At 51.5% G+C, this 20,000-nt stretch overlaps 1 protein-coding gene across 2 annotated transcripts in view; it reads right to left on the bottom strand.

Annotated features, from left to right (window-relative positions):
• LOC118212632 (retinoic acid receptor RXR-alpha-A) overlaps nt 1-20,000 on the bottom strand; it is a 114,047-nt gene that overhangs the window by 69,339 nt on the left and 24,708 nt on the right. For both annotated transcript variants that reach the window (XM_035390744.1, XM_035390745.1), the window contains exon 2: nt 2,652-2,768. In XM_035390744.1, the coding sequence (XP_035246635.1) occupies nt 2,652-2,768 (117 nt within the window). The remainder of the gene's footprint in view (nt 1-2,651; nt 2,769-20,000) is intronic.

Below are 20,000 nucleotides of genomic sequence, written 5' to 3'. Positions count from 1 at the left end.
GCCGTCGGGACACAGAAATTTTTCGGTGAGGGAAGCAGGCGTTTGAGTTCGCTTTAGGCTTGACCGTGATGCGTCAGGAACCCGCTCTTCACATGCGTTAAGCACGTCAGACTGAGCAAACGAACAGAGGCTTCATCACAATCACGGGAGCTGGGAAAGCACACTGGGGTGTTAACCGTACCTTCTGAATCCAGGCCTAAAAAAAAACCCCCTAAATTTTCGCTGGAAAGAGTGACTGAGGAGCGAGGAGGGACAGACGGACGGACGCGAGAGACAGACAACGGGACAGGAAAAAGAAAACAAACAGCCAGATGGAGCGTGTGGAAAAGACTGGAAAAAAAGACAGGAAGAGACAGACATGCAACAAGAGAAACAGAAACAGACAGAGCGAGGGAGAGAGGGAGAGAGGGTTAGAGCGAGAGGGATGGAGAGGGAGAGAGAGCGAGAGAGCGCGAGAGAAAGAGAGGGAAGAGGGGAACTGCACTCGTGCGTTTGAGACTGTGCTGAAGCACATTCGCGGATGAAAGTGTCCGCGTGCGAGGGGCTCACTCTTCCTCCTGGGCTGAAGGGCTGATTCCGTACGCAGAGCAGGCGCCGCGAATCTACTACTGCAGCTCCTCTCACACGGCACACACTCCCTGATAAAGCTGCTCCAAAACACGGCATTAAAACACCCTGGAAAAGCCAGCGGATCAGCAGCAGGGCTGGGGGGGGGGATGGGGTGGGGGAAAGGGGCATTCACACCCCAGAGAAGGTGTCTGGGATTAGCCAGATTAGTAAAGCGGCTAATCGTGGTCTTTAAGAGGTCTGAATGGGGTTGATGGCGCATAAAGGAGCAGGGCCTGGGTGAGATTCTGAAACGCTACGCAGGGACACGCCTCGCCCCCCGCCGTCGCGCGGCTGATATGAGTCGTGCCGCGCTGATCGCGTATTTCTCCAGACGATGGTTCGCGTTCGTTAGCTCCGCGCGGGAAAAGAAACGTCCGCCCGTTAAAGGACGTGACGATCGCGGCGGTACCGTCGGGCGCCATGGAGATAATGAGCCCGTTACCGCGGCGACGAGCGCGACATGTCCTCTCTAGTCACTGTGCGCTCATTAACTGTGTGCTCATAAGCTGTGCACTTGTTAACTGTGCTGTTCTTAACTGTGCACACATTATCTGAGTGCTCATAAACTGGGCACTTGTTAACTGTGCTGTTCTTAACTGTGCACACATTATCTGAGTGCTCATAAACTGTGCACTTGTTAACTGTGCTGTTCTTAACTGTGCACACATTATCTGAGTGCTCATTAACTGTGCACTTGTTATCTGAGCTGTTCTTAACTGTGCACACATTATCTGAGTGCTCATTAACTGTGCCCTTGTTAACTGTGCTGTCCTTAACTGTGCACACATTCTCTGAGTGCTCATTAACTGTGCACTTGTTAACTGTGCTGTTCTTAACTGTGCACACATTATCTGAGTGGTCGTTGACTGTGCCCTGCTTAACTGTGCTGTTCTTAACTGTGCACACATTATCTGAGTACTCGTTGAGTGTGCCCTTCTTAACTGTGCTGTTCTTAACTGTGCACACATTATCTGAGTGGTCGTTGACTGTGCACTTCTTAACTGTGCTGTCCTTAACTGTGCACACATTATCTGAGTACTCGTTGAGTGTGCCCTGCTTAACTGTGCACACATTATCTGACGGGTCATTGACTGAGTGCACTGTTTACTCTCTTTGGGATCTGTCTAAACTCACAGAACAGAACATAATCTACACGACTCCACTGAGCACACAGACCATTAGATCCAGACATCCATGTAGGATTGAGACCAGTGGATCCGCGCAGAGACTGCCGTGAACCCACGATGTCTGCAAACGGACTCCGCTGACGCTGTAATTGTTTATTTGACATTTCTTCACCAAAACCCAGAGTAGCCCGAGACAGCCCACGGGTGCACACGCTTCTCCAGAGACGAACTCGGACTCTCCCGTCTGTTATTCTTTCCAAACCGCACGGAGTAAAAAGAGTACATTTCTGCACAGCCGCCTTAATAGCGCCGAACCGCAAAGAATTCAAACTGCGAGCGACGGGGCCAAAAAAACCTGACAGAGGGGAAAATAATAGTCTCTGTCGTCAAGGGTTACATGTACAACAACGTCTCGAGTCATAAAAACAGGTCGTAGCGAAAAATTAGCCGCGGGGCAAGATTTCACTCCAGATTAGAGGGTACACGTAGGTGTGGGGGAAGGACAAGTACCGTCTTGCATCCCAGAAGTACGATCTGTACGAGCGGAGCTGAACTGGGCCAAACCCCGACAGCGAGGCACACGCACGCGCTCTCTCTCTGCCCTTCTATATTCGGGTACGTTTAACCAAAGATGGCTGAGTTAAACGAAAGGCTTCATTTCACCCCTTTACTTGTCCTACTGTCGCAAACAGAGTCTCGTGGCATATACGGAGGCGCGCTCTGAAACTCCAACTCCCAGAATCCTCAGAATCAACAGTCCCAGGTGAGAGTTTTCCATCCAAAACAGTAGAGTCTGAAATCATGTTGCTAGTACTTGTGTGTAAAAACACACCCGTTTGGGGGCGGGTTTGACTGGATCGGATCCGGATCCTGGTGTGGTGGAGGCAGGGGGTGGGGGGTGACGGAGGTGGGTACCTGTGGACAGCCGACGCTGGTGAAGGGGGCACATGCCGGTGAAACAGGAGCAGGCATCCCCAGGTCTTCCTCGCTGGGGGGGCGGGGATGCTAGAGAGCACTGGGGCTTCAGGAATCCTGTGCGGGGGAGAGATATGGAGAGGAGATGTTAGCATTAGGTGTTAGGAGCCATTAACATTAGCGAATCGAGAGCTGCAAAGAACAGCACACCCCCCCACCCCAAACCCCCACCCCACGGTGCAGACCGGCCAACCTCTCACATTTGTGGCCGTGCCTGCCCCCCCTGACGGCCCCCTCCCATCAGCTCAGTGTCCACGCTGTTCCCTGAGTCCTCGCTGCCTGGGGCGAGGGGCTCAGAGGTGGGGTGGGGGTCGCTCCTCTGTACGGGCGAAATGCCAAATGAAGCCGGCAGGCCTGGGGGCAGCGGTCGCGCTGTCTCTCCAGGGGCCGGGGGGGTCAGTGTCAACAAGGAAGCCATTATCTGCTACAGCGGGACAAATGGATGCTGTCACCCCCCCCCCCCCCCCCACGTTAAACGAGCAAGATATAAATCAGAGAGTTGTGCTCCTCCTGCAAGGCAGCGAGCTCCATGCAGAATCTCCACAGCGCCCTCACTCTGCCAGTCTGCGCATGGCAACCCCTGAGGCTCCACCCCCTCCCCTTTGAAGCCCCTCCTACTACCACTACCACAACAGGCAGGACAAGTGAACGGAACACAGCGCCATTATGACGTCATAAGAGACCAACCACAGCTGTGACAGGGGCGCGGTGGGGTGCATACTCTTGTACCAGAAAAGTAGAACTTCAGCCTCCCTCTCCAATCAGGTCACACCACCCAAGATCCCAAGGTGGTGGGGGGGCGCTGGTGATCCACGGGACGACCGTGCTCACCAGGGGACCTGCTCACTTCTATTTCTGTCCACCTTGCTCGCAGAGACCTTTACATCGGGAGCCCCCGTCATTCGTAAGGCCAGTGACAACCTCCGCTCAATAAAGTGCCATTACTTGGAGCATGACAAACACGCCGCGCCAGACGAGCTCAGAGGATGACATTTAAAACAGGCGCGGGGATATTGAATTAGTTCCCCATGATAAGCTGGCTGGGCTGCTGTGTGTGGGGTGGGGTGGGGGGGGGTGTGCTCTGCCAGAGACATTCCTCAGCGCTTTGATTAAAATAATAAAAAGAACAAACATCGGCATCGGCGAGGGGTTAGCGGTTAGCTAGCACTCCATAACACAGGAGAGGAAAACCGGGGAAACCGCCATCTTCGTCTCAGGGCAGAATGAAGACGAAGACGCTCGCGCGCAGGGCGAAAAGCTGAACACGCGGCCCGTACCGAGAGCAGTGCGTGTGAAACTCGCATCACAGCGTCGGGCTGATCGTTCTGGAAGTCTCCACGCTCCCGGTTATAAAAGCGTAGCGGTTCAGGAGCGCCAGCCTGGCGCCAAGCCAAGCCCCATTAACATTTTTCCTCGTTCTTAACTCCAGAAAAGTTCAGCGGCCACCAAAAAATGAACTCCCAAAACTGCATTTGTGAGGAAAAATGTTGACGGGTTCCCAGCCCGCTGTGGACGGCAGCATTTCTGCGGGGAGCGACATTTAACAAGCGTTGCACGTTCCACCGATAAGTTGGAGAAAAACATTCTCGATGCCAAAGGAGGACAGACCGCCATTTTGGAAGACCAACAGCTCTCTGCGTATGAGAAACTGTCGGTTGTGTCTACCTACGTCTATGAGGCTCCCCTGAGCAGCGGAAGGGGCCCGCTAACTGTGTGTGACACCTGCTCTTTCAGACCGGGGGCTGGACGCATTGGGTCTGATTGTATGGAGACCGGTTCACCCCCCATTACAGCCCATTTCAATAACAGCCTACATGTGCCAGAACAAGTAATGCTTTCAAACTACCTATCACCAGCCAGCGACTAAGACCGAAAAGGAGCTTATTCAACATGCGACAGCGGCAAACAAGCAAAAATGCATTAAGTGTGTTGACCCCCCCCCCACCCCCCTCGCCCCCTCCCATAAAGCCAGCATCATCAGATTCTCTGCCTCTCACTCCCCAGCTCTGTCAAACCTCTGCCCTTATATTTCCCAGGAGTGGCCATCTCCTCAGCCCGAGCACTGCGGATTCCCCACGGACCGGGCTGGAAGGGAGAGCAACGACTTCACTCGGAGTGATGTCACTGAGCATCGCCGTGACGACGCGCAAGCCGCTCCTCGGGGTCATGTTCCGCTGCCTGCCGAAAATCGGATGGCGAGCCCCGAGAGGAGAGGAGGAAACGCCACGCCCCATCGCTCCCTCCGCAGAGAGGACCCTGGCGGAGGCCGAGGACCCGGCCTTTCCCTAAATCTGAAGCCAGCCGAAGCTCTTGAACTTCAAGCTAATTGAAAACCAGTTAAAAAGTTGCATAGAGGAACGCACACTTAAACTCCAGTTCCCATGCTGCACTTTGGCTGCGTTTTCAGACATACCCGCAGCGGTAAGATAACCTGACGCAAAGGATTATGGGTAGCAAAGAATATGGTGTTTCCCTGGTAGTGAAGGTATGCTACCGCAAACACTGTCATTTCAGTGTAAAGTACAGGTGTCTGAATAACAGACATTTCAGTGCAAGATACAGGCGTTTAAAGGATGCTGCCATTTCAGCGTGTGATAGAGGTGTTTGACGGGCACTGTGTCGTTTCAGTGTGTACACAGAACGTCACGGTGTTGAATTCTAAATTTAATTTTCATTCTTAACTATAACGCTATCACGAAACTGTGTGGGCTTCCTCTGCGTACTCCGGTTTCCTCCCACAGTCTATAGACATGCAGGCTAACTGGAAACCCTAAATTGCTTATAGGTATGAGTGTGTGACTGAATGGTGTGTGTGTGCCCTGCGATGGATTGACGACCAGTGCAGGGTGTGTTCCTCATTTAAAGTGTTCAGTAACACCAGCCTGTGGTCCTGTCTCCGCCCACCTCACAATTTTAAAAGATGCCAACCGGGGGGGAGAGCGAGGGCACAGAGGGGAGGGGAGGGTAGGAGGGAGGGGAGGAGGGGGGGATGACGGAACCAGGCGAAAATGGAAGGATAGATGGCCGGTATGTGGTGCTAAGCGCAGCACACAGTTTGAGTGTGGGAGGAAAGGAGTGAGTAAGTAAATAAAGGGAAGGGGCTCGAGGCGCTGGATGAAAAATGGAGGGAAAAGGGAGAGCAGTCCGGGCCTCCTAACCGACATCCGAGGAAAACGTTGAGTCGCGCGCGTGATTGACAGACTCCGGCTCGCACCCTCCATCCGGGGCCCCGCCCCCTTTTCTACAGACCGGAGACGCGCCGAGGGAGGGGGGGGGGGGGGGGGGGGGGGGGGGGCAAAAACTGGTCGGTCCAGACGTTTCAGTCGGGCGTTAAGATCAAGTAGATTTTCTCCGCCGTTCAAAAAACAAAAAAACAAAAACAAATTGAACTACCGGCGAGGATCCTGTAATACTGGTAATAAAAACAAAGAGCGGGAAAAAAAAAATTTCACTTTCATGTTAAGCTCCTGCAGAACAAAGGAGACTTTTTTCTTTTTTTTCTTGCGGAAAGAAAGAAAGAAAGAAAGAAAGAGAGAGAGAAAGAGAGAGAGAGAAGCCAGGTACTTTCTGCTTTTGGGACTCAGTGAAGGACGCGCGGCGTTGGCGGAGCCTGTGTGCGCAGCGCTTCCTGTCGGAACGCGAATCGAACGCGCGTCTCTGTCTGTCTCTCGCGTTATTAAAGAGCTTCTCCTCTGGCAGTCATCTTTATTACTCCGGCTCAGCGCAAACCCTCGATTACCGACGTTTGATCTCTCCTCTTTGTTTCTCTTCTAAATTGTATCATAATGGCTTTTTTTCTCTTTTTCTCATAATGGCGCATCGAGGTTTTTTTTCGAGGGGGACCGAATTTCACGCCCCCTGCCCCCCCACCCCTCCCCAGACCGGCAGCCAATCAGCGAAGCCACAGCAGATCTGGATGTGTGTGCGTGCGATACAAGCGTTCTGGGGGTTTTTCTCGTTAAAGGTCTTTGTGCTAATGAAACGGCGTCTTCGGGGGGGGGGGGGGGGGTTCAGAGTCTCGTAACGTCTCTGCATTTGAAAGCCAGGCTTTACGAGACCCATGACGGATTGGGGGGGGGCCTGGTATGGTAAGGAATCCCACCCTCCCCCCCAACCCATTTTATTTTTTTGTTGTGCGGGGCTGTCCCGTTCTGCTCTTGCCCTTGTATCCCGTAACCGTGGTGATCAAGCCCAAGGTCGAAGTTCAGCGAAGGAGCCCCATACGTCTCGGGTGTCATAAATGTCTCCGCGGCCGCGGGCCCCCGGGGGCCGGGGGCCTTGACGACGCAAACAGCGCGCCGCTGCCCTCGCCAACCGTCACGGCGGCCGTCCCGGCGACGGCGGTCAGCTTCAGCCGTCGCTCCGCCAAGTGCGTCTGTTTACTGACTGGCTACCTACAGAGCTCTGTCACAGGCTGGTCTTCCCAAGGTGCTCTACAGACAGGTTTAGGCGCTCTTTTCTTCCCGCTGCAAACAAATATTCTATCTATCTATCTATCTATCTATCTATCTATCTATCTATCTATCTATCTATCTATCTATCTATCTATCTATCTATCTATCTATCTATCTATCTATCTATCTATCTATCTATCTATCTATCTATCTATCTATCTATCTATCTATCTATCTATCTATCTATCTATCTATCTATCTATCTATCTATCTATCTATCTATCTATCCACTTGTATTTTTCTTCTGTTTTAAGTGCTTTTCTTCTGTTTTCAGTGCTCAGCTGGTAGAGTGCTCGGTGTTCCAGAAGCCTCCGCCCCTGGGGATTTCTGCACATCCCAAATGTCGCAAGTCTGAGGTCCTCCGGCCAGGGAACAATGTCCCAGAATTCTCGGGGGAGCCGACAGGGAAGGAGCCGAAGGTCCTGCGTCCTCCTCGGAGAACAGTTCCCCTGCCAAACAGCGTCCCGTTCGCACGCCCTCCCCTCCTGTTTGCGGAACGGCCAGTTCGTCTTCGCAGCGCCAAGCGAGCCGCGCGTGTTTATTTTTCCATTTCGCTTACGCAACCGACACGTAGCCCAACGCCGCCTCGTTAGCAACGGTCACGGCCGCCGGCAGCATTTTTTTTTCCGCCCGCTCCCGTTTTTTTTTTTTTCGACCCCCCCCCCCCACCCCCCCCGAAGATCCGTCAGAGAGCACGAGAGTAGCTCTCCAAAATCCTGGGAGGTAAAAAGAAAAAAAGACCAGAATACACCTCCACCGACCTCCCCACAACGCACTTAAACAAAAAAAACATCACGCCTTGTTCTGTCTGTCAAACAGAAACTCTCCCTCTCTGAACTCTGGGAAGAGTGGGGGGGGGGAAGCATTTCTGAAGCAGCGATTTACGCCTCGTTGTCCACGACGACTGCTTTCACCCCGAACAGCCCCTGTGTCACAGTGCTGCCCTGATACCCCACCGCGTTCCCTAGTTTCACTTTAGCGGGGCTAAAACTCTCACCAAGAGCAGAGGAAGCCCTGCAGGAATGAACTGCAGCACTCTGGGGGGAAAAACACAATGCAGAGGCTTTGTTGTTGTTGTTTGTATTTATGTGGTGGTTTTTCTCAGGAAATGACCACGTTCATCGACTGACTCAACTTTTACCGTTCTGAAGAATGGCCACATACACAGACACACACACACACACACACACACACAAACAGATACACACGCACTCACACACACATGCACACGCACACGCGCACACACACACACCTACACACACACACACACACATGCACGCACTAGAGCACGTCTCAACCTGGAGCACGCTCAGTCCGTCTCAACCTGGAGCACGCTCAGTCTGTCTCAACCTGGAGCACGCTCAGTCTGTCTCAACCTGGAGCACGCTCAGTCTGTCTCAACCTGGAGCACGCTCAGTCTGTCTCAACCTGGAGCACGCTCTGTCCGTCTCAACCTGGAGCACGCTCAGTCTGTCTCAACCTGGAGCACGCTCAGTCTGTCTCAACCTGGAGCACGCTCTGTCCGTCTCAACCTGGAGCACGCTCAGTCTGTCTCAACCTGGAGCACGCTCAGTCTGTCTCAACCTGGAGCACGCTCAGTCTGTCTCAGCCTGGAGCACGCTCAGTCTGTCTCAACCTGGAGCACGCTCAGTCTGTCTCAACCTGGAGCACGCTCAGTCTGTCTCAACCTGGAGCACGCTCAGTCTGTCTCAACCTGGAGCACGCTCAGTCTGTCTCAACCTGGAGCACGCTCAATCTGTCTCAGGTACAACCTGCAGTTCTCCTGAAGATATCAGCTCGTTTGGCTGCTAATGTGCAGGGACACTGAGGCTGACAGAAGGTTTAGTTTCACAAACCCAACGACGTTCATTCAAATTTTTTTCCAACGTAAAAAAACATATGACTTGAGTTAGACAGTGGATGCCTTTTCAAATTTTATGTGGACCTTCAAGACAGAAAACCGTTACTAATGTGAAACACAAGTTGGCAGTTTCTGTACTTTTAATGCGAATAAACTTTGCCCGAACCCGTACCATGACCTTAAAACAAACCACAACTGGACCATTAACCTAGATCTGAACCCAAAACCCAAACCCAAAACTTGTGGCAGTTAAACTTTCAACTGCACAATACTTACTAATCAATGTACACAAAGTATTTATAGACAAAGTATTTAGCACTTTAAAAAAAATAAATACACAAGACTGTTTTCTCTCAAGGTTTAAGATTCTCTGTTCTTCTGTTTCGAATTTGCCTGTTAAGACACAGACAGAAAACGAGTCTTCTGAAGTAAAACCGCACACACAAACACAGAAGAACAGAGAGGGCTTTCTCTCAAGGTTAAAGATTCTCTGTACTGTTTCAAATTTGTCTCGTTAAGACACTGAGCGAATATGAACCTCACAAAGTAAAACCACACGCACAAAGACAGAAGTAGGGAAGATTTGGCCGACGGCCACCGCCTTGTCTCTCTACCTGGCAGGACTCCTCACTGCGGCTGTATGTTTTGCCTGCGCTGACAATTCACCCTGAGAACAACTTACCACAGAGCCGGTCTGCGCTGGTGGCCAGCCAATCGGGGCCTCAAGAGACAGGTCACATGACATGTGCTCGCAAAGCCAGGCCAACAGCAGACCCTCACGAGGTGTGTGTGAGTGTGTGTGTGTGCGTGTGTGTGTGTGTATAGGTGCGTGTGTGCATGTGTATGTGTGAGTGTGTGTGTATGTGTGTAAGAGTGTGTGTGTGTGTGTGTGCATGTGTGTATAGGTGCGTGTGTGCATGTGTATGTGTACGCCTTCCACAGACGTGAGCCTGAGAAAGCCCCTTTATGCGCCGCTTCAACAAGCAAGCCGCGGGTGCCTGATCTACCAGCAGGGGTCGCTAGAGAGCAACGACATGCAGACCCCAGCCATCTGAGCCCTCCGCACCCCTGCGTGAGGCTACCGTCAATCACGCGTCACCCCGCAGGCTACCGGCCGCGGTCGTCATGGACACGGCCGATCCCAGACCACGGCGCCCAGCTGCGCGCTAACACAACGCCTTAGCCGGATGCGCCGCCCAGCAGCGCACCGGGCGCCAGCCGGCCGTTAGCACGCCAGCCTTAGGGCATCCGAGCGGGCATTCTGGGGCAAGGCGAGCACCGCGGTCAGCCCCACCCCATCTCCAAACAAACAGGAACTCCGGCTGTCGGACTGCGTCTCGCTGCGAACGCAGGTGAGTTTCCGCAGTCGGCCCGACTCACCTGAGCGCTCATTTTAACCTGAGTCCCCCCCCCCACCCACACCCCCCGTGTACTCCTGTTCCATTCTGAAGGAAAGTGGGCATTATTGATTATAAAACCAGCCACATAGCAGCCTAGCAAGCGACTGGTAGGGACTGTTTTACTCTAACAAGAAAGTACTATTTATCAAATTAGGAACTTCATCGGGTTCTTACGTATTTTTTAATGCTACCTGCCCAGGGACAACAGATTCAATTTAGCCCCATGACTCGTTTTAGGACAGGTAAACTGTCCCTGCACACCAGAAAAGTTAAATAGTTCATATTTTTATTCTAACTTGTTAGCACCTGTATTGCGCTGCTAACTCACGAAATATGTTCCGCAGATTTCTAAGACTAAGGAAAATTACCCTGAATGAATAGAAAAAAGACTTTTATCACAGCGGGGAAGACGAGGCCCATTACACCAAAAGCCCTGGAGGTCAGCATGAGTCTAAATTCACCAACGTAATTATTGTCATTTTCCTGGTGTTTTTTTTAATCCCCGACTGAGCACTATTTCCATTAAAACCTCCTCTGTCGCCGCACATTCGTGGAAGAAAAGAACCAGACAAGAAGTCAGACGCGTGAAAAGGGCAAAGCTAAAGTTATGCAAACTGCAAAGTCACTTTTGTCTCCCAAAAGCAGGACACAAATGTACTTTTGCCTTATGAGTAATTTCTGGAGGAGGCATGCAGATTTCCAAATAGCAAAACTGAAAGCGATAATTACTCAAATATGAATGTTATACACCTCTTTTTTGTTCTGCATTTTATTTTTGGACATACAAAATATGGGACTGATTCACCGATTGCAACATTTGAATTCCTTCCAGTTTTTTTTTAATCAGTGTTTTTTTAACAATTTATGTCGAAATGTTTTACAGTGATTTCGAAAAGAGCGTTAAAAGGCACTGCAAGCAAAGTTCAGCATCAGCAATAATAAAGTCAGCGAGGAAGAGGAGGAGCCGGCTTCTGGCGCTGAAGACGAGGGGAACGAAGAGACGAAGGCTACTAGAGGGCGGTGTGGGGAGGCGCGGACATCGGCCCCTCTCTCCGTGTGCCGCGCGGACCGAGAGAGCAGGTCGCTCACCGCCAAGCACACCTGTACCTGCCTCACATCTGCAGCGCAATCAGGCTCCCTGGCGCTACAAAGAGACAGGGGGAGAGGGGAGGGGCGGGGGGGGCGGGGGGGTTCAGGGGGCTAAAATTAGGCGTCCCTACCCCACAGCTTCTTAAAATAATTGTGAAATTCCAGCGCCCCCCCCCAGGGGCAGACGGGCGGCTGGGTTTGGAAGCGGCCCGTGTCAGAGACAGGCGCTCGGCTACACGTGAGCCTGGGGAGCTCCTGACCCCCGGGGTACACCGCACGGCCAGAGTCCACTCCTCCAGTCAGCAATCCAGCCTCCCTCTCTCCCTCTCTCTCTCTCTCTCCCACCCTCTCTCTCTCTGTCTCTCTCTCTCTCTCTCTCTCCCTCCCTCTCTCTCTCTCTCCCTCCCTCTCTCTTTCTCTCTCTCTCTCTCCCTCCCTCTCTCCCTCTCTCTCTCCCTCCCTCTCTCCCTCTCTCTCTCTCCCTCTCTCCCTCTCTCTCCCTCTCTCTCTCTCTGTCTCTCTCTCTCTCTCTGTGCCTCTCTGTCTCTTTTCTCAAATTCAAATGAGCTTTATTGGCATGATGTATATTTATACATATTGCCAAAGCGTGAGTACAACAAACAATGAACACAATACAACTGTGTGCACGCGTGTGTGGTATTTGTTTCTGTTAGCTTGTGTAATGTTCAGTATTTCTCTCTCTCTGTGGCTCTCTCCCTCCCTCTGTCTGTCTCTCTCACTCTCTCCCTCTCTCTGTCTGTCTCTCTCACTCTCTATGTCTCACCCTCCCTCTCTCTCTCTGTGGGTCTTTCTGTCTGTATGTTTCTCTCTCTCTCCCTCCCTCTCCCCTCTCTCTCTCTCTCTCTCTCTCTCTCTCTCTCTCTCTCTCTCTCCCTCCCTCCCTCCCTCCCTCTCTCCCTCTCTCCCTTTCTCAGGGAACAGGCAGGAAAGAGGCCCACCCTGGTGCTTCAAGCCTCGTCAAACTCAGATCCTCCACGGCCAATAAAAAGAAACATTCGGACAAAAAGGCCCCCCATCAAATTCAGCCGACACCCCCCCCCCCCCCCTGCACTCACCAATTCACTCACTCGCTCACTCGTTCATTTATGTCCTTCATCCACTCACTCACTCACTCCCTCATTTATGTCCTTCATCCACTCACTCACTCAGTCGCTCATCCACTCCTCGGAGCTCCACGCTCTGGTCTGCTGGGCTGTAAAAGTGTGAGAAGAGACTCTCCCGCCCGTCTCAGGGCACTCTCTCCCCCGGTAACAGATCTGGCGTGTTTGCGCTCAGCCCTGCGGGGTCCCGCCGTCTCACATTCCGTCGGACCGCTCCGCACGGTTGCGGCTCCGCGCGAAAAACGCACTTCTCGCGTCCGTGCGAAACTTTGGCGTTTGGCGTTCCCCTCGTACCCCCCTCGGGTCCGTCAGAAGTTAGCGCGAAAAATACAAAACGGCTTCGGAGACACACCAGCGCGGCTCCTCGTAATTCTTAAAGGCTGCGTTTCGAGTTCCGGTGCGCTCGCTCGCTCCTCCTTAAATCACCTGCAGAAATCAAAGCTCTCGCTCGTGGTTTTGGCAGAGCGCGGCTGGCTGCACCGTGCAGCCCGGCGCGGGCATGCCAACTCCGAGCTGGAACCCGAGCGTAACCAAACGCAGCCTCGACGAGCGGATGCAAAACGTGAATGAAACCGCACAATGAACCGCCTCCCTCCAGGGAAGCAACCCAACCTCTCTTACGCACAGGCACGTCACGGGACTACTGACAGCAATACCATTATAAGTATGGCAATAATGAAAACAAAAACAAAATAGTACCAGGTTATATCAACTATCACACTGTAGTGTGGCTTAAATGATTCAGAAACAGTTTTTACCCATAAGGCAACATGACTGCTGGGCACTTACACCCCCTCACCCCCCTGTGCCCCTTCCAAGTCCCCCCCCCCCCCAACTGAAATATCAGTGGACTTGTACTTTGCACTTTATTCTTACTATTTGTGCGTGGGTGTGTTTATATTGGAAGTTTTCACACAAGTAAGCATGTGATTGCCTCAGTGCCCAGTATTGTGTATATATGAAAAATGAATTGAGTTGAATTTAATTAAATAATTGTAAAGAATAACAAGGTATTACTGCACACAACCGCACTTCACACTGTTATTATATAAATGAATTCTACATGTATTACTTCAGGATCTAGCGCATTATTATAGGACATAATGACTTTAATTTCCATTTGATATCAAACATGTTGCCATTTTGCATGTTGATGGAAGAGTTCATTATTTGTTAATGTACTCATAACCGAATTAATCAGTACGCAATCTCACACCCAACAATTCACGAAAACCGAAATGGTGCCGAAACCGGAGGGCACCATTTTGGCTCATAGCTTCGGAGCTGCTCCAGTACATTCCTACTCACAATTCAGGAGCACGAAAGCGAAGGAATACCCCCAGCTAGCAACGGACGAAAACAAAACTTCAAGAATAAAATCTCGAAAAGGTCAACTGTAGAATTCGCCAAAAAGAAAAAGACTGATGCTCTTTAAATGTTGCCTGGACACGCCCACTTCCTGTCGAGCCGACGTCGCGGGTCGAGCGCGCGGGCGATCGACTGAACCGCGAGGCCTTTAATCACAGAGCTTAAATGCTAACGATACACCGCAGAAAAGGGCGCATAATGGGTTTCATTCACAACTTTTAGGGCCTTCGAAAACATTTCAGAGGAAACAGTTACTTTTAAAATGAGAGAAAGTCACAATTCATCGATCTCCGTTGTGATTGGCCCGCTGCCCTGACGGCTTAGCTTCTAAAACACACAGTAATATTTCAAGCCCTGAAGATAAATTTGCCATGATCGTCACCATAACTCTGTATATGCACATTTATGACAACAACAGCCATGATTTATTTTCATCTTCCATTTTAATTTGTACTGAATTGAGTTTCTTCTGGTTTCCAGAGCTTGGTCAGGAGCAGGTAATGTCCCCAGACACTGTTTCTGGTCAGCTACGTACTCTAGACTCAATGGATAGATGCTGTGCTGAATTATCGGATCGCTAAATTAACTGCACAGTTCACTCCATTCACTGAGCCCGCTGCGCCCAGCGATCCACGGCTGATACAGATCCGTGAAACTGCCTGCCATCGGTCCAACAAGAGAAGGCAGAGAAACAGCAACAAGCTGGCAGACAGAAAGACAGAAAGAAAGAAAGCCGAGAGAGAGCTGCAGAGGGAGAGAGGGGCAGAGCCGCCTGTGAGCGATAAAGAAACCGAAAGCAGAACGTCGCGGCGGGCGTGAGCGGAGGACGAGCGGTTGGGCTCACAACGCGACCGTTTATTTGATCCGCCGTTTCGCCCGAGAGCGACGCATCGCTGGGGGAGCGCCCCCCCCCCCCTCCCCCCCCCCCCTGCCCCCCCCCCCCCGCCCCCCGCGCCACCACCGCCCCCCATTTCCTCAGAGAGAGAGAGACTCCGCGCGGTGTCACGTGACTAGAAAGCACTGCGTGTTCCAGCCCGACGCAGGGCAAATTAATTTACTGTGCCTTACGCAACAGCGCGCGACAGACCCGCTCCGTCGGCGATGATCCTTCTTCCTAACGAGCCATCGAAACGCCTCCCTTCGCCGGGGCCGTTCCCTTTCCTGCGAGCAGACGGGACTCAAACTGGAACAATTACCGTCGGTTCGCACAGCGTTCGAAGGGGGCACTCGAGGGATTTGGGTTTAAATGTCGTTCATTATCCCGTTAGCTCAGATAGCTAGCCCCTGCGATTTCACTCGATAGCGCGCCGAATTCTCCTACTTTTTTTTTTCACCTGCGGTACGAACACACACGCTTGGTTAAGCTGTGGTTGACACGTGTGCGAAGCCCCCCCCCCCTTTCACACTGCTGAACCGCGGGAAACGGCGAGAGTGTCAGCGTCACGGGCGTGTTCCTCTCCCGTGCGCCGACGTCCGACTGCTGGTCGACACACTTTGACCATACGTGGTGAAGCTAACGGTGGCCGCGCGTGGTAAAGCTCACGGTGGCTGTGTGTGGTAAAGCTCACGACGGCTGCATGTGGTAAAGCTCACGGTGGCTGCATGTGGTAAAGCTCACGGTGGCTGTGTGTGGTAAAGCTCACGGTGGCCGTATGTGGTAAAGGTCACGGTGGCTGTGTGTGGTAAAGCTCACGACGGCTGTGTGTGGTAAAGCTCACGACGGCTGTGTGTGGTAAAGCTCACGGTGGCTGTGTGTGGTAAAGCTCACGGTGGCTGTGTGTGGTAAAGCTCACGGTGGCCGTATGTGGTAAAGGTCACGGTGGCTGTGTGTGGTAAAGCTCACGACGGCTGTGTGTGGTAAAGCTCACGACGGCTGTGTGTGGTAAAGCTCACGGTGGCTGTGTGTGGTAAAGCTCACGGTGGCTGTGTGTGGTAAAGCTCACGACGGCTGCATGTGGTAAAGCTCACGACGGCTGTGTGTGGTAAAGCTCACGGTGGCTGTGTGTGGTAAAGCTCACGGTGGCTGTGTGTGGTAAAGCTCACGACGGCTGTGTGTGGTAAAGCTCACGGTGGCTGTGTGTGGTAAAGCTCACGGTGGCCGTGTGTGGTAAAGCTCACGGTGGCCGTATGTGGTAAAGGTCACGGTGGCTGTGTGTGGTAAAGCTCACGGCGGCTGTGTGTGGTAAAGGTCACGGTGGCTGTGTGTGGTAAAGCTCACGACGGCTGTGTGTGGTAAAGGTCACGGTGGCTGTGTGTGGTAAAGCTAACGACGGCTGTATGTGGTAAAGCTCACGGTGGCTGTGTGTGGTAAAGCTCACGACGGCTGTATGTGGTAAAGCTCACGGTGGCTGTATGTGGTAAAGCTCACGGTGGCTGTGTGTGGTAAAGCTCACGACGGCTGTATGTGGTAAAGCTCACGGTGGCTGTATGTGGTAAAGCTCACGGTGGCTGTGTGTGGTAAAGCTCACGACGGCTGTATGTGGTAAAGCTCACGGTGGCTGTATGTGGTAAAGCTAACGGCGGCTGTGTGTGGTAAAGCTAACGGCGGCTGTGTGTGGTAAAGCTCACGGTGGCTGTATGTGGTAAAGGTCACGGTGGCCGTATGTGGTAAAGGTCACGACGGCTGTATGTGGTAAAGCTAACGGTGGCCGTACGTGGTAAAGCTCACGGCGGCTGTGTGTGGTAAAGCTCACGGCGGCTGTGTGTGGTAAAGCTCACGGCGGCTGTGTGTGGTAAAGCTAACGGTGGCCGTACGTGGTAAAGGTCACGGGGGCCACGCGTGGTGAAGCTGGTTTTCTCTGCAGTGTCTGACTGCTGAGCCTGTCTGAACTTTCCACTTCCAGGTCGGCTAAATAATCAAAAATAAATTAGCACGTAGCGCTTCTCCTCAAAGGACACGTTTGAAAAAAATAACGGGTAATGACTGCTGCAGCACCCTTAAACGTGATTTGCCCCTCGAGAGCCAGCTAGAGCTTTCTAAACGCTCGGGTATTTGATGTAAATTAAGTAGGCCTCAGACCTGGGTCAAATGTATATCAGTTTTGGATTCAGATACTTTTCTGTGCTCTGTTGATCTTGCCTGGTGTAATTGAGCCTGCCGATATGGGCAGAAGGCGGGGTTCGCACTTTTTCAGGGTATTTCATTCGTTCCAATACACCAGACAAGATCAGTAAAGCACAGAAAAGTGAATCCAAAACAAATACGTATTTGACCCGGGTCTGGGAGGCCTACGTAGTCCCCTTTTTACCGGACCTGTTCCCGAAACGCCGTAGCGACCGGACAGCTGCGCTCGCCCCTTCGATGACAGCGGCAGGGAGGACCCACGATAACTTTAAGTAACCCCAAAATCTGTCCGGCCCCGTTCAAAACTCTTCGCGAAAGCGTGAGAGAATGTGGTTACAGAGATTTCTCACCACCACACCCGCTGCCGTTGGTTCCTCTCAATTTTTAGCGCTTCGCATCTCAGTAATGAAACCAACAGTTTCTTTCGTGTAATATTTAAACCGGGGGGGAGCGAAAGTCTGTTAATTTCAGAAGGAGAAAATCCCTGTTATAAGTCACCACCCTTAACTGATAGTTTGTAGATTTATTTATTTATTATTTTTTTGGTTGAGTGCTGCATAGGTCATTTCCTCGCTGGGGAACCTATCTTGAACGCATCTTATTGTTATGTAAGTCGATACTTCTCAGCAGTATCTGCAGCCGCGTCACGTAAAACCCCTCAAACTCCCTCAGAGAGATGAAAAAGCGGGGGAAAAAAACATATCAGCTCTATAAAGAGCACATCCCTGAGACACTGACAGCCTTTGACAGGCTTACGGCTTCATAGTTTTCTAACTTTAAGACACGGAAAGCCTTAAAAACCCCCAATGACATGCACAATTAGTTCCTGCGAATCAATAGTTGTTTGGAAATACTTAAGATACGCTTTCACTTTTTCTTTAGGACACTGCTGTTAATATCTGAAGAATCCACCCCCCCCCCATTTCCTTAACATCAAAAGTTTTCTTAGAATAACTAAGTAAAACTACTGGTACTGGGTACTAGGAGGGCCAGGAAGTTGCGGCTGCTCTTTCCAAAATGACTGGTGCTTCGCACCAAAATGAGCTTTCCACTAACCCAAAACCGTTAAGATGGAAGTTCCAACACATGCCCTCCAATGGTCTGCCCAATCAGCCACTTCCTCAGAATTTTACTCTCAGAATGCATTCTGTACGTCCCGTTCAGAAGTTGGGCATTGATTTAATTGGTGCACGCGGGGAAAATGTTCCTGAAATATTTCCGTAATGCCTGGGCGGTCGATGAGATCGCCGAACAGCAGTGTGGGTAGTCGGCTCGGGAACTCATAGAGATAACTAATACTGATTGACGGCCAGGCACACCGCGATTTGCCCAAAAGGTATGCTTGCCCCGAATCACCCTGCCCCAAAAAAATGGGTCTCCTTTCGTCAGGGAGAGACCTGAATGTTCTTTTCTTTTCGTCTCCTGGATGGGAATGAAACGTGTCGGGCAGTGCGGTCTCCTAAACGATGACCGTTTGCGGGGGATTCGCCACACCCCCTGTGGCGAACGGGAGAACGATGTGACGACAGGAAAACGAGAGGAGGAGGAGGAGGAGGAGGAAGAGGAGGGCGAGAGTGTGATGAGACGGAGGAGAGACGGGGCGCCGCGCCTGCCGTGGAGGGGGCGGTGGGTGACGAGGTTGCGGGGGAGAGAGAGTTTTTGAAAGACGGGTCTGTTCACGTCCGCGCGCGCTACGGAGATTCCCTGGGGTTCGGCGAAACAGGGACCGCTCTGCCGCTCGCCCGTCTTTAAAAAGCCCCCCGGGCAAACGTAATTAAATCTGTGTGATTAGGCTCTGAGAGGAGGCAGACAAAAGAGCTCCTTTGACGAGGGACGGAGACGAGGAAGCGTTTTAAAATCCACGCTTCGCACTCCCGTCCTGTGGCGAGGAATCACATGACCAAAAGCGTCTCCCGAAGATAACTTCAGAGCAAGACACACACACACACACACACACACACCGTATCATACTACCGGGCGGGACATGTGCCAACGAAACCTTAGAGTCAAAGGGTTTAAACCTTAAAAAAGTTTGTCTAAACGTGTTGCAGATTTTTTTTAACATTTTTTTTTTTTTATGCGATTCAACGTTCATACGGTCCCACAACGCAGTACCGATCCCCAAATCGCTAGAAAAATAAAACGAAATGTGAAGTAGGCCTACCCCAGCTAGCTATTCGATATTCGAAATATTCTGAAACCGCAATTAAATTACACCCTTAAATTATGTAAACAGTGGTTGAGATCATTCGCCAAAAGCAGGAGTAGAACTTTCATTTCCTAAAAATAATAAACATCGCTCGATCGCACGGAACTTTGAATTGACGTATGGAACAACCAGAATGCTTTTACTTTCCAGTCCTCAAAAAAAAAAGTGCTGATGTAGGTCAAGTGTTTGAGAAAACTATTAAAAAACAAGTAACCTCTACCTTAACCAAAAAACTGTAAACTCCACATCTGAACATACAGTCTGGTCTAAACATGACTAGACACTTTCCCATCACCTCATTTAAAGCTACAGCATTGAGTCAACCATAAGACACCCTATCACACACCCACACACACGCCAAAAACATACACACATATGCTTCCCTTACCAGCCAACATACACACTCAAATTCTCTGACACACACAGGCTCTCACATCTCACTCGCCTAAGCATACCTAGATACATTTACACCATCCCTCGCCAATAAAGCAGCTTCTACACACACACACGCACGCACACACACACACGCGCACACACGCACACACACACACACACATCTGAAACCTTCCTCCCATGCCCAGTTGTTCTCTCTCTCTCCCTCCCTCTGTCTCTCCCTCTCTCTCTGTTTTTCTCTCCCTCCCCTCCCTCCCTCCCTCCCTCTCTCTCTCTCTCTCTGCTGAATATTTTCTGCCTGTGAGCCTGACCCAGATTCCGGAATCGTCC

Source organism: Anguilla anguilla, chromosome 14 (assembly GCF_013347855.1).
Source record: "Anguilla anguilla isolate fAngAng1 chromosome 14, fAngAng1.pri, whole genome shotgun sequence".
Lineage (NCBI taxonomy): Eukaryota > Metazoa > Chordata > Actinopteri > Anguilliformes > Anguillidae > Anguilla > Anguilla anguilla.
The sequence above is the reverse complement of the archived record's forward strand: the minus strand, read 5'-3'. Positions and strand labels throughout refer to the sequence as shown.